General features: G+C 40.2%; 1 protein-coding gene across 2 annotated transcripts in view; it reads right to left on the reverse strand.

Moving 5' to 3' along the window:
• Window positions 1–6167: 6167 nt before the first annotated feature.
• PARP15 (poly(ADP-ribose) polymerase family member 15) overlaps window positions 6168–15349 on the reverse strand; it is a 33907-nt gene continuing 24725 nt past the window's right edge. The window contains exons 11-13 of one of the 2 annotated variants that reach the window (XM_081138469.1): window positions 11751–11884; window positions 8749–8923; window positions 6168–8444 (exon numbers count right to left, since the gene is read on the reverse strand). In XM_081138469.1, the coding sequence (XP_080994595.1) occupies window positions 8155–8444; window positions 8749–8923; window positions 11751–11884 (599 nt within the window). In that variant the 3' untranslated portion in view covers window positions 6168–8154. The remainder of the gene's footprint in view (window positions 8445–8748; window positions 8924–11750; window positions 11885–15349) is intronic. The other variant, XM_081138470.1, reaches the window with a different exon arrangement.

Here is a 15349-nt window from a genome sequence, read left to right on the forward strand (position 1 = left end):
CTCTCCTAGCTTCTGGTGCTTGCCCCCAATCCTTGGCATCCTTGGCATCCTTGGCATCCTTGGCTTGTAGCTGCATCACCCCATCCCAGTCTCTGCCTCCATTGACACAGTATTTTCCCTGTGTCCAAATTTTCATCTTCTAGTAAGGACACCAGTCATCAGATTAGGATTTACCCTAATCTAGTATAATTTCATTTTAGCTTAATTACATCTGCAAAGACCCTGTTTCTAAAAGTTGCATTCACAGGTATGGGGTTAGGACTTCAAGATATTTTGGGGGGGACACAATTCTACCCACTGTAGTCCCACTTCTCAAATTACTTTCTGGCAAGTGTCTATGACCTAAAAGTTCCTTTCTGCTCACCAACTAGGCAACATTGTTTTTTGCTAACACTCCCAGTTAGAACTAAAGGGTAGTAGAATATTCCACCCAAAATATGACTGTAGGAGTTCAAGACATGCCATCTCCAAAATAAGCTGCTTTGGTATATTGATTATTTTGAGCTGTAGGGACTTATAAAACAGCAAACACAGGAAGAGGCTTTCTCTGAATTCTCCTCATCTATTAAAAGATAGAGCCTCCAAAAGGAACTCAGCTGTCATAAACCCCTCCCCAGGAGTTTCATGAACCAGGGAACATTGACTATTCACAGAAAAAGAGGCTAGAAGTCGCCCCACACCCAGACAAATGTCAAGCTATCCTATGCCTCATCTCATTCTTCTAAGGCCCATTCATCTTTCCCCAAAATAACTTACTCTCCCCTAAGAGACCTGCATCCCCCTGTCCCTTCAGCTATTAAGAGAGTATTTAAGTCTGAATTCTAAGCCATCTCCAGGAGTTATTCATTCTCTCTGGATCTCTTCCAGGTATGCATGAGGCATACATGTTATAAATTTCTGCATGTTTTTCTTTTGTTATTCTGTCTTTTATTACAGGGATGTCTCAGCCAAGAACTCAGAAGGGTAGAGGGAACATTATTTTTCCTCCCCTACAGAACATTCCCCTGGAGGGGGTGACTCACTCTGACCATCGTATACCTCAACCTTTTCTCTCTTTATGAAAACAGAGATTTAATGACGTTCATATAACTAAATGAAAACACCATTATCTTCCCACTGTCCAGTTAAGAAGGCAACAAATAACTGTATTTCTATAAGCCAATACTATGCCCTGCAAAGAAAGTCCTGCTCTCATTATAGGAATATTAAATTCTTTAAAAACCTAATTTTAACAATTTTACAGGATAATTCACTGCAAGTCGTGCTGCTCTTAACCCAACATGAAACATTCCCTGTATCTGTGCTCTTGCCTCCTGTGCCCATACACATTCTTGGTCCTTTTATAGTTATTATGGGTGTGTGCACATAATTTGGTATTCTTCCTTTTATGTAACGTGGTTTAACCAAATGTTTTCTATTTCCTCTATCATCTTTACATTTATGATGTTTAGTGTATCGTTAGAGTATATCATTTTGGTATACCACAGTTAGCATTTATATTTCTGTAATGTTGGATCTTAGCTTTCTTCCAGTGTTTCACTATCATAAAATAAACATTCTATATGTATACTTTTGTTTTTTATTAAACATTATTTCCTCAGGATAAATTTTATTACTTGGTCAGGGGTTAAGCATATTTATGATTTTTTTTCCAATAAAGTACCATTTCGCCCTTCAGAAAGACTGGCTCCCTTTACGTTGCTATCATTAATGCATGAGCTTGTGTGCTTTCCTGAAGCCTTGCAGGCTTGGGGCTTTATCACTTCTTAAGTTTTCCTAATTCTTTTTTAGGTACAAAATGAAACCTTCCAGTAGGTTTAATTTGCCGTTATTTTACTGACAAGTTTGACAAAATGTTTTAAAAGTCGTGATTTAAAATCATGTTTCTTTTTGTATGAACTTTTAATCATTTATACCTTTTCGTTATTGAACTTTTGTGTTTATGTGCAAACGTTTTCTCCATTCTTCTGAATTTTTAAATCTCAGCTTTATTGGTCTTTATTCCATCAAAGGTAAAACTATTTAAGTAATGAATCTGTCCATCTTTTTTATTTATTTCTACTCCATCAAGAGTCAAAAGGTAATTTCCTTTGTGCTAGTCTATTCACATATGTGGAAGTGTATTTCTTTTGACTTTTAAGTATTACACTTTTAATCCACCTGAAATCTTTTGGAGAATATGATGGAAAGCGTGGGTCTTTTAATATTCTCATTATTGATATTTTTATATACCAAGGGTCTCAAATTGGTTATCAGTACATTTTAATGTCTGCTAGGACAAATTCTTCTCATGACCCCTTTTGAATCAGGAATACTGTTTGATGTTCTTGTTCATTTATGCTCCCATATAAAGTAAAAATCACATTAATTTTCATTTTAAATTACATTTGTTCAATCTTTTTTTTTTTTTTTAAATATATCTTTATTGATTTCAGAGAGAGGAAAGGAGAGGGAGAGAGAGAGACAGAAACATCAATGATGAGAGAGTCATTGATCGGCTGCAGCCCATAACCCGGGCATGTGCCCTGACCAGGAATCAAACCCTGATCGCCTGGATCCTAGGTTGATGCTTAACCACTGAGCCACGCCCTGCCGGGCTACATTTGTTCAATCTTAACCCTGAACCCAATTTTTAAAATGTTCATGTACTTAAATGTATTTATCTTTGCCTCTATAATTTGTGCTTTTTTTGTCTTGCTTTCCAATTTTTAGTTTAAAACTATAATAAAATTTTCAATATAATTTTGGTATTATCTTAGTTAGCCCTGAAAAATAAGAAGGCAGGAATCGTTATCCTAATTTTAAATATGAAGGACTGAGGCTCTGAGAGTTTAAATGACTTGTTCAAGTTTACACAAGTAACACATTAGTTCTGGCATCAGGACTAAATCCAGATCTACCAATACTGGGCCAACACTAAGTGATGCCACCTCTTGAAATTCTAAAACTAGTTTTGTTTCTTATTTGTTTTTATTTCCAAACCCTTCTAATTGTCCCATTTCTCTAATAGGAGAGAGAAGGAACTGGGAAAAGAGATTCAAAGAGTCAATTCAAAACAAACACATGCCTTAGCATCTTGTCTCAATTGTGTATCACTGAGGAAGCTATTCATCCTAGAGTACCTTTCCTTTGGGAGTGGAGACACAGGAAAAGCATTGAGTTTTTTGTAGCTAAACACATAGGCCACTTGACTTTTTAATTAAAATTCATTTTAATTATATTTATTTATTTATTAATGTGGACAATTGTTTTATTTATTTATTTTTTAATGTTTCTTTATCTTTATTGTTGAGACCATTACCGATGTTCCCTTTTTAACCCCACTGACCCCCTCCACCCCACATCCATCTCACCCCCAGGCCCCTAGTTCTTGGCACACAGGTCTTAAAACCCTTGTAGTTTCCTGAGTGATAACAGCAGTAGGAGCAACTTTTGTTCTAAAATTTGACCTCAGGCCCAGCCGGATGTGGTTGAGTGTCGACCTAGGATCCAGGAGACCATGGTTCAATTCCAGGACAGGGCACATGCCCGGGTTGCGGGCTCGATCTCCAGTCGGGGGCGTGCAGGAGGCAGCCGATCAATGACTCTCTCATCATTGATGTTTCTGTCTCTCTCTCTCTCTCTCTCCCTCTCCCTCTCCCTTCCTCTCTCTGAAATCAATGAAGTTATATTTAAAATAAAATAAAATTTAACCTCAGTTCCTGATACAAAAGTTCTTAAATAACTTGGAATTTCCTAAGTGTGGTAATGTCCTATGTTCTAATGAGGTGACTCTTGGTGGGCTCCTGGGTAGGGGCTGGTCACCAGAGAGACCAAGCCATAATTAGAGACTTGGAACTGTTGACCTTAAACAAAAAGTCCCCTAGATATTCCTCCAACAAAAGGGGTTTACTCTGGGAAGAAGAGGGAATTGCAGTCCAATAAACCTTGGCAAGTTCACCAGCACAAATAAAGAGGAAGTTCTTTTACAGACAGGAAAAGGAAGTTAGGAGGGCTGTGATAACCAGAGTTCTTCCCATTCAGCTTCTCCAGTGACGGGGCATGAGAGTGCTCCCTACAGGCCCTCTGGATTCCAATCTGATTGAACTATTAATTTTTGTACAGAACTTTCAGCCCCATTGCCTATTCTCCAGAAAGGGAAGAGGAACTGGAAATTGAGTTGATGATTAATCGTGCCTAAGTGATGAAACCTCCATAAAAATCTCTAAGGGATAAAGTTCATGAGCTTCAGAGTTGGTGAGCACATGGAAGTGCTGAGAGAGTAGCTTGCTCTGAGCAAATGTGGAAGCTCCCTGCCCCTTCCCACATACCTTGTCCTATGTAACTCTTCCATTTGAATGTTCATCTGTATCCTTTATCATATCTTTCATAATAAGCCAGTAAACATAACTGTTTCCCTGAGTTCTGTGAGCCATTCTAGCAAGTTAGTGAACCCAAGGAGGGGCTTATGGGAACTCCAGTCAGTCAGAAGCACAGGTAACAAGATTAGCATCTGAAGTGTGTGTGGAAGGGAGGGAGGGAGGTAGTGTCAGAATTGAGTGAAACTGTCACAGGGAATTGCTTAGTGTAGGAAAAAAACACCCCACACATCTGGTGTCAGAAGTGTTGTGTGGTAAGTAGTGTGAGAATAAAAGAGAAACACAGAGGAAGATTGAATTTTTCCTAAACAGCTTGTAAATGTAATAATTTAATTAGTTAAGCTTGTAAAGCGTGTTTACTAAAAGAAACTGCATTTATTCTAATAAAGTATTTAGTAGAAATTGAATATTAGCTGTAAACAATCTTACTAGCCTTGTGACATTTAACCTACCACACTGTATGTAAATGAATTCACAAACCTTGTGTTCAATTAACATATCCCCATACATACTACATGGAATCTGACTGGCTCTCTACTACAGATGGGGGGAAAAATAAAAATGTGATCCCTGATTCATCTAAGCAGAGTGTGTGTTCTCATTTTTCCACAGGTGGGGGAAAGGATTGGAGTGGGGTGGGGGCAGGGGCTGAGAAGCAGAAAAATGCTAAGAGAAGTAAACAGAGAAGATATATGAGACAGTAAAGCCCTCTGTGAAAGCAGAGTCCAGAATGGTAGCCTGTGGTCTATGATCAATCAGGTACCATCAGCCTGAACTTTGGAAATCTACAGAGAAGAAAGCCTTTCCTCCAGAAGTAGAGAAGTAGAGACCTTTCTGGTCATATGCATAGAGGATGCCAAACCAGCTGGGAAACTGACTTAAAAGACAAAAAGACATGATTTAGACCCTGGCCAGATTGCTCAGCTGCTTAGAGTGACATGCCGATATGCCAAGATCGTCGGTTTTATCCCTGGTCAGGGCACATATAAGAATCAACCAATGGCCCTGGTGCGGCTCAGTGGTTTGAGCATTGGCCCTCTAACTAAAGGGTCAAGGGTTCAATTCCCGGTCAAAGGCCCATACCTGAGTTGCAGTTTCAATCCCCTATCGAAGTTTCTTTCTTTCTCTCTGTTTCTCCCTTTCACTCTATCTAAATTCAATGGGAAAATATCCTCAGGTGAGGATTAACAAAACAACATCAAAAGAATCAACCAATGAATGCATAGATAGGTGGAACAACAAATTGATGTTTCTCTCTCTCTCCTCCCCTCACCCCCTAAAAAGTCAAAAAAAAAAAGAAATGATTTAGCTTCAGACTGATGGAAGGTAAAATTTATAACTATATAATTATCAGTTGGTTTATATTTTCTTCTTTAAGAAACCATTACAACTTTAATAACATGGGAGGTTTATACTCATGACTTCTGTGTCTGACTACTGAAGTAGGAGTACAGCAAAATAAATTGGGGAGTCCTTGAGTAACAGCACCAGAGGAGACAGAAGAAGCCAATTTACATTATAAGTAAGCAGCTACCTTACCTAAGGAAAAGGAGTCATTCCGTGCTCCAACCGGTTTATTAGAATTCTCCGCTGGGATTGGGAGCCAAGGCCCAGGTCGTTAACAGAGCATTATTGACATTGTTGTATTCTCTAGGGCTTTATTTCCCTCCAGAAATCCAGGGAGTGGCATCTTGTTGAAGGCAGATTATGGTCTCTGCATTTCATATTCCAATCATATATTCATCTAGAAATGTAAGCACCCTCTTTTGACATGACATACATGCAAAAACGTACATTGAAATATGATTTAAATTATATATAAGGTATTTAATGACACATAAGGGGAAAATGATACATAAAAAGGAAAATATATAGCACATAACAACCATTAAGATTGTTTACAGAAAAAATCATCAATAGCATGAGAGAAATACTTATAATGTTAAGTGAAAAAATGTAGATACAGTGTTGTATAATTGGCTAATTGAATAAAGTGTGTTATTTTAATTTAATAACATGTGATCTTTACTTTCTTGAGGGTGGATAAAGAAACTAGAAGGGAGTACATAAGAATACTGGCAGTGGTTTCCTCGGAGTGTTGCAATTACGGGTGACGGAGTTTGGTGAGAATTTTTTTATGCATTTCTGTACTCTTTAAGTGTGCACGTGTTTTATTTATGATAACATAAATACTTCTTAAATGTCTGCAACTCTTGAAAAGTAGTGTTTCAGGATAAATAAGCTGCTAATTATTTTAAGAATTCACCTAACTTTAATATAAGGGATAAATTTGGAGGGCCACCATCTGTAAAAGAAATGAGATATGTTCTGTGTAAGTGTGGGTAGGACAGTGATCAGCAGGCAATAGACATAAAAGAATAGATTTCAACTCAGTGTAAGCAAGAGTTTTCTGATAATTAGAGCTGTCCCACAATAGAATAGGTTCTCTCAAGATGCTGTGTGCTGGAAGTGGTCAAGCAGAGGCTAGAGGGCTTTTTGCCCTAGGAGTGGAAGACAGTGAAGGGGTAAAGATGAGGGGTCAATGAGACTCAATGATCTCTAGTATCCTTTTCACTGCTAACATTTTATCAATTTATCACTGATTCACTTATTCATCTGACCTCCCAGATGGTCCCTTAAATAAGGCATGACCCTTGCCTACCGGTGTTCATGCCTTATTTAATTCCCTCCCACACCGAATGAGCTGATTCATGTAACCAACAGAATATTGTAGAGAGGGTGGAGTGTGACTTCAGAAGCTAGGTCACAGGAGACATCGTGGCTTCTGCCTTCTCTCTCCGGAACTGCTCACTGTGGAGTGAGCCAGCTGCCATGTCATGAGGACACTAAAGCAGCCTGCGGAGAGACCCATGTGGAGAGGAACTGAGGAGTCCTGCCAACAACCAGCAAACACTTGCCAGCTATTGGAGTGCTTCCCCTCGGAAGCAGATCTCCCAGCCCCAGCGAAGGCTTCAGATGACTGCCTCCCCTGCCGACACCTTCACTGCAGCTTCATGATAAACCTTCAGTAAGAACAACTTGACTAAGCCGCGCCTGAATTCCTTACCCACAAGGCTACCAAGTTTGGCAGTAGTTTGTTATGTAGTTAGATATCAATATAACACATCTTTACCTGATTTGTTCCACAACAAGCATGACATAATATTCTTTGATTCAGTCATTCTATTGCTAATAAGTGTTCATTAGGAGGCAAAATCCCCAGCTGTTACAGATGCACAATAGCAGCCTATTCATTTAATAGTATGGTTTAGCTCAACACAGTTTGATGTCTTAACATATTCCAATAAGAACAATGATAACTTGGCTTTAGAATGATTCATTTCATTTCCAATAGAAAAAGAGAAAGGTGCTCTTTGTTCTCCTATGGATTTGGTATCAAGAGTTGTAGCTATATATGCATATATACACAACCCAAGGACATGGACAATGGTGGGGAGAGGGACTGGGGAGGGGGAAGGAACGGGGTGGAATGGGTCATTGGGGAGAAAAAGGGACATCTGTAATATTTTAAACAATAATAAAATTAAAAAAAAAAAGCTGTAACTATAATTGTGTCACATTTCTCAGCTCCCACTCATCAATATGCTCAAAAAAAAAGTAGGCTAGAAATTGCAATAAAGCATTTTAAAAGGCTTTTTTCAGCATTATAGTAACTAAGATGGAGATTTTTTTAAAAATCTGTGTAAGCAAGACAAAGGCAAAGGCAAAAACTTTCTAAATTGTTCTTATAAATAGATGACTAAATCACCTCTGAGATTTTTTTAAATCCTCTCTTTTAACATCTGAAAGTTATGAGATATTCTGGGTAAGCTTGATTATCAAAGAATACCACAAATATACTTGGATGCTGTATATTGTCTGTGACAGAGTCAAACAGATCTGTGGAATTGTAAGGGTTCTTTGATGGAGGGGTAATTAATCCTTCATGCCCAAGTGTGTAGACTCCTGTAAGTACTCGTACAACATAAATGTGCTTCCTCCCATTGCTGTCTGGTCTGGAGTATTTATCATCAGCCGAATAGCTGGCATCAACAGCAAAATAGGTTCCTTTTCCATAGGCTACAGCTGTAAAGAGAAAGACAAAACCCTTCATAAGAACATAAAACTATCACAGTATGGAGAACCATGCCCAAACCTGACAATTAAAACTTCCATGCAGTTCTTGGTCACTAAAGCCACTCTTCATTATTTCTAAAATTCACCCCATCTGCCCTCAGAAGGTTGCCAGTCTCCTTTTGGGTGAAACAGAATGAGCTGTACCCTGACAATGGCAGCAAGGCTGCCACCTACGGCTGCGCTGCTCGGGATGAACATTCAACACCAGCCCTTCGTTCGCCTCACTCCACCGGCCAGACGACAGCTTGCTCACCATTCCTCCCGGCGTAGCTGCGGTTGAAGCCGAGCTGATTGACATGCGGCACCGAGCCCGCGTCCGTCCCGTGGAAGAGGATTCTCTCATTATCTGTACGGCCATTCTTGGTGTCCATGTGCTTTTTCTTTATCTGGTAGCTCTGCCAGAGAAATCCATTCTGTATCCTCTCAATCTGCAAATGACAAAGAGCAAAACATTTTGGAAATGACCCAAGAGCTCGGTGTAGTGTTTGTTGTGGCCTTTAAGCAATATAGAGAAGAGAAAGGGAAGGAACTGAAAATGAACAGCAAACTCTGAGTAGGTGATGACAAGAGAAAAATGCTGAGGTGTTCTAAATTGAATTACAGTGGGCTGGAGAGGGAGAGAAAGACAGAACAGCCAACGAGACTGCTGCCATTCCTGAGGGTGTGTTGCAATGTGAATTAACTCCCAGGTGGCTACTGCTGAGAGCATCTAAACAAGAGAAGGCCAGGCATCATCAAGCCCCAGGGGCCTCGGCTTCTTGTTTACACATGAACTTTCCAGACTGTTGCGGACCACCAATCGGAAGGAGCAAACACTTCTTCCTTACAGACTCCGTGTCTATCCCGAAACTAGCCCTGCTTCACCTTCTCCCACCCCCTTTATCTACAGCCAATGTAAATTCTTTCAAACCAACTTCCATCTTCCTCTGGCTGCTTGATGTATGAAAACACTCGCCAACTCCAGGAGGGTGGACATGGTGCCTTTTCCACCTGGCACTGCTGCGGGAGAATTAGACTTCACGCCCTAGGACCTGGTCTTTTTTCTTGCTAGCAATGACCCAATACTTTCAGCCATGGAAGCTGAAAATTTTGTTTAACGGTAGCTTTTTTGCCTTTCAAAAAAGGATAGGCTAAAAGTATCTGTATGTTGTAATAGTGCTTATTATTATCTATTTTACATAAAAGAACTTATAATGTATATTAAAATTTTTGCCTATATATATATATTCCCTGGAACTCCTGGAAATTTATTGACATTTCAATTCCTACTCAAAAATTTGTAATCATTTAATAATTACTTCCTTAGTTCCTTCTGATCTCCCAATCACAGTTCTTTCTGCATTGCTCCAATTATGGTCACAAATCACCTCATAACTGCTTAATTTAATAACTATTTCTTTCCAGAGATCTCAATAGCATTTCAAATCGTGAATCACCCCCATCTTGAAACTTTTTCCTTCTTTAACTTTTTTTTAAAATAAGAATCATTCTCAATTGGTTCTCATTCCTTCTAGGAAATGAATTTAGCATACGTTCACTAATCATTTATTAAACATCTAGTATGAGTCAAGCACTGTGTTTGGTCTCTGCCCTCAAGACACTTTCATTCTAGTGGGGGAGAAAGACAAGAAAATAAATCGCTGCCCCTCACAGTGATAAGAGATGGGTTAGGAGAACATACACAGAGGACGAAAGCATCAGCAAGGGGCCCACATAGTCTATGTCTCGGGGGAGAGGAGGAAATCTGAGCAAATGATGTTCTAGAAACAAAGGTTGGAGAAGATGGGAGTGGACATCGGCAGCAGATGTTGAGGAGAAGACAGGTGATAAAAGTGGGAGGGAAAGTTATTTTGCTGAGCATGATGGAGGCCTCGAAGGGATGAAGGTTTGGAATAGGGAATGCATGAGGGAGTTGATGGGAGGGAGCAAGGGAGGATTCCAGGTGCCCGGAGGGCCCAGCTGAGGTTGGAGACCATGAAAGAGTAATGATTTTATCTAGCAGGAGCAGGAGAGAAGAGAGGTTAGGGAATTAATCCAAAGGTGAGACTTTTCAAAATGGGTATGATAGGACAAGAGCCAATAATGTTGCAGATATTGGGTAAACACAATTGAAGCGAGGCTCCAGTACTCTCAGCAGCTTTTAACATAATGAAGCATCTCCTCCTTCAAATCTGTCTTTTCTGCAATCTCTCTTTTCTGATTCTCCTTCTTTTTCAGGAATTTTTATTCATTCCTTCAATAGGTATTGTGTCCCACAATATACTAAGTACTGGGAATGTAGAGATGAGTAGGAGGTGATTCCTACCTTATGAAGTCCACTGTCAAACAGGGGAGTCAGGCATGTGAAAGGTTACCAAAGCACAATTTCATAAGTGCTCTAAAGTAGTTAAGTACACAGTTTTATGGACACATCAGCTATACTTTAATTTACTAGGCTGTTATACCCTGCTCTGATGAAGATCTTCTAATAAACTCCTATACTTTACTGACTAATATTTTTATGCAGCATAGTGGATGACCATTGTAGAATCTCTGAACACCCATTCCACTTCATCCCCATTGTGGAGCAGCTTCTGGTTTGGATGGAGTTGGTCCTCCTTATAGTCGTAGGATGGAGCCTAATTGGGTTAAACAAATCTCGTGATGGGACCCAATAGCCCAGGTCCAAGCCAATCAGCATACGGCATTCTCCCAACCCAGACTGGTTGGAGTGGTCCACTCAACACAAAGCCTGGGATTCTTATCTATTAATTGTGGGACAGGCACAGTGTCTCTTCTGCAGAATGTGAATGGGGGAAGCTGAGACTCTCTGATTGCCACCAGCAGCCACCCTGTAATCACAAAGGGAATCCAGCCTTCAAACAAAGCTGACACTGTGGACAGCAAATCCAGAGAAACTGGATCCATGGCATTATTGAGCCACTAGATCAAACTGCTCCAAACACCATCCTACTTCTGGACTTTCCATTAATCTCCAGTACAGTTCTTCTTTTTAATCAGTTTTAGTGGGTTTATGAATTGTAAGTGAAAGAATCCCAACATATACATGTGACTTTTGGGAGTCTCCTTCGTTACTGCAAATGAATGAATCATGAGATTTGAGGTCTATGGAACTTGAGTGAGCCTAATTAAAATAAATATAATTTATTATATTATATTTATAAGGTATAAAAGAAGAAAGTGTTATATAAAAAGATAGCTTTCAGGTTAGTTCTTCAAAATTTAAAATAAGTCCTTTTTAAAATGCAATATTACCTTCTCTATTGTGTAAGAAAGACAAGTCTGAGAGAACTTGTTCTTCACAGCGTCATATTCTGACTGTCCAGGTTGTAGTGGGATCACACAAAACAGCTGCTGGTTCATGTCAGTCCAGTGTTCAGGAATATTATCTGGAAAGTTAGCATGACATTCATTACCACAGTTCTCTGAAAATCAAGGCATTTCCTATGCTCTTTTTTCTCATTCATCTAATCCTGGCCTTTGGGGTTGGGGGAAGCTACACTTTTACTATCCTAAATTTTATAAACACAGATGAAGTGAGCAGTCCTGACCCTAATACGACATAGGTTAATTAACGATTTAGCTAAAATATTTAGATAAACTTAGATTCACTATAGCTTGAAATGATAATCTTCCCAGAAAGTTCTATGGAATTAATTCCATAGAAGCTGATATGTAAACATGAAAGCTAATTTACTGATGTTTTCACTTTTATCAGTTCTATTTAGTGTGGCTATTATTTTTCTTTGGCAACAGGATTGCCCTGCTAAAGATACTTAAAGCACATTGCTCTATATCCCATCTTCCATGATAAGCAAACACCACCTAAAGAAAATAACAGAAGTGCTCAGTGAGTGCTTTCATATAAAGTGGTGATGCTCAAAGTTTTCCTTTACTTTCCAATGGCTTCCAGAAACTTTGAACACACTGAAGCTACACATCAATGTCCTGAGATGACATGACTAGTAGAAATATGGACAGATACTATTAAAGAAAGTACCACAATACCACAGATAAAAACCAAAAGATTTCTTTCTCCTTACAAACAAGGCCACAATTTTTAGTGAAAGATATGCCAGGCCTAGGAGAGGGATCCAGGGCACTCCCTTCCTGTTTATCAAGTCCATTCAGGGAATGAAATTGTAGTGACGAAGTGAAGCATCTATCCCTCATCTGGAAGGTCTTTTCAAATGCAATTTTCAAAGAGTGTTTCTGGAGAAGTTTCCCATGGTAGGGTGCATAGTTTCTGCAAATTAAGCTCTTTGCTTTCCTCCGCTGTCCATCCCTTCCAGATCTTTTGACCTAATCTTTTCTAGTCCTAGGCATTAGAGCCCTCTTGGACCTGCTCCTTTCTTTTTCTGAATGCAGCAGGCAAGACTGGAAAGTAAGGGAAGTGTTTCTTTGCCCCCCCTTCCCTTCATGGCATGAGGTTGCAGAGCAGAAAACTACCAACACTTGGAGTCAGGAGACCTGATAAGCCTCAACCTATGACCAACAATCTCAGTCTTCATTTTCTCATCTGTAAACTGGAGATGATAAGATCTGCTCTCTTCACCATCTCATGAGTTTGTTACAAGTTTAAAATATAATAAGAGGCATTAAAGCACTTTAGGGAATGCCAAGTCCTTTATAAACACATGGTTATTATTCTTAAAAAACGATTACATTTGATCTTTTCTACATCCCAGAGGTATTTGTACTTAAAAAGAGAGTAAAGCCCTGTCCAGTTTGGCTCAGTGGTTAGAGTGTCAGCCTGTGAGCCAAGGGTTTCGAGTTCGATTTCCTGTCAAGGGCACATATCTCGATTGCAGGTTCGATCCCTGGCCCCGGGTCAGGGCGTGGTGGGAGGCAACCAATCAATGTCTTTCTCATGTCAATGTTTCTCTCTCTCTCTTTCTCTCCCCCTCCTCCTTCTTACCCTCCCTCCCCCTTCTCCCCCCCTTCCACTCTAAAATAATCAATGGAAAAAATATTCTGGGGTGAGGATTTAAAAAAGGAAGGTGGAGTAAAGTATAAAGCCAAGGGTATTTTCTTGAGAGGAAGGACTTTTTTTTAAAATCCTCACTTGAGGATATTTTTTTCCGTTGCTTTTCAGGGAGAGTGGAAGGGAGACAGAGAGAGAGAGAAACATCGATTGGTTGCCTCCTGCATGCACCCCGACCAGGGCCAGGATCAAGCCTGCAACCAAGGTATGTGCCCTTGGCCAGAATCAAACCCAGGACCCTTCAGTCCACAGGCCAATACTCTAACCACTGAGCAAACTGGCTAGGGCGAGAGGAGGAACTTTTATTTTATTTTATTTTTAAACATATCTTTATTGATTTCAGAGAGAGGAAAGGAGGGGGAGAGAGAGAGAGAAAAACATCAATGATGAGAGAGTCACCGATCGGCTGCCTAGCCCGCAACCCGGGCATGTGCCCTGATCTGGAATCGAACCCCGATCTCCTGGGTCCTAGGGCGATGCTCAACTGCTGAGCTACGCCCAGCAGGGAGAGAAGAAGAACTTTTAAATCACACCCTTAGGCCACACCAGATTGTGCTACCTCCTCTGCCTGTGGACAAAAGGTGTCTCTGGCTAGACAATTTAAGGATGAGAAAATTGAGTCCCAGAAAAGCCGAATACTCAAGCATCCAACATTATGTGGAAGCCACCATCAAAGCAAGGAACAGAATTGTGTTCTGTTGTCATGCAGCCCAGTGCTTCATAAAAAATAACATAATAGCCACCTTTCTTTAAGAGTTTACTAGGCACTTTCTTGAGCTCTTTTCCTATAAATCTCTCTTAAAAGACAAATGTCCCTGTCCTTTCCCGTTCTGGGCACTGAAGATAAATGCCCTCCTACACCTCTCCTTGTGTACCTGCCTCAGTCTCCTCTCCACATGTGGAGGTGGGATAAACACCAAGAACCCTGACTCTGCCTTCAGTCTCCACTCTCTTCACCCTGCAAAGATGACCTAAGCTGGTCCAATCAGAAGGAATCTCAAGCCTTATAATGGTACTTCTGTTCCCAGGCCTAATTGGATATATTGTTACTGGATACTCTTTCCTATTGGACCTGATCATACGAGGATATGGACCTGAAGCTGCGAGCAGCCGTCTTTCACTATGTGAAGCCTGATAATAAAGACAACCCAGCTGAGGAGAGAATGAGAGATGAAAAAAGTCAGAGTCCAAGATAATATCATATGAGTACCTGGATCAAACTGGACCTGAAGCCAAGTATGTCTGGACTTTACGGACATGTGAGTCAATGAATTCCATTTTTTGCTTAAGCTAGTTTAAACTGGATTTTCTGTTACTTGCTACTGCTAGAGCCTCAACAGATCCAGCTATTATTTTTATTTATTTTGTGCGAGTGCGTGGAGCTCTTACATGTACTGTGTGTGGCAGCACATTGAGGAGAATAGTTTCAGGAAATAAGTGTAGGGAGAAATGAAATTCCTGCTGGCAGACAATTCTCAGTTTAAGAAGGCTGCTGGTGACAGGTGTGCCTCATTACTAGTAAAACTCACAGTGCTTCTGGGTAAGTGCTCAAAATGGATAAAAACAGCGATTGCAAGAGGAGGCTACATTTCTAGCTATTTTAACAGCAGTACAGAAGTTACAAAATGGGAGAAAGCTAGCTCAGAGGAGCAGGTCAACACAGATACTTTCACAGCAGGAATCTGTCTGCTCGTGATGTACAATCTGTACCGCCGGATGACCCTGGCCACTCAGGCATCTGCTTCTGTTCTCAGGCTAACTTATCTAGAGGTGGATGACCAATAAACCAGTATTGACCAGCTAGTTCATAGCTCCAAGGGGCACTGAGGGTCAATACCAATCAAAAAGGAAGAAAGTGAGATCATTGGCT

The sequence above is a fragment of the Miniopterus schreibersii genome, assembly GCF_964146895.1.
Source record: "Miniopterus schreibersii genome assembly, chromosome: 5".
NCBI lineage: Eukaryota > Metazoa > Chordata > Mammalia > Chiroptera > Miniopteridae > Miniopterus > Miniopterus schreibersii.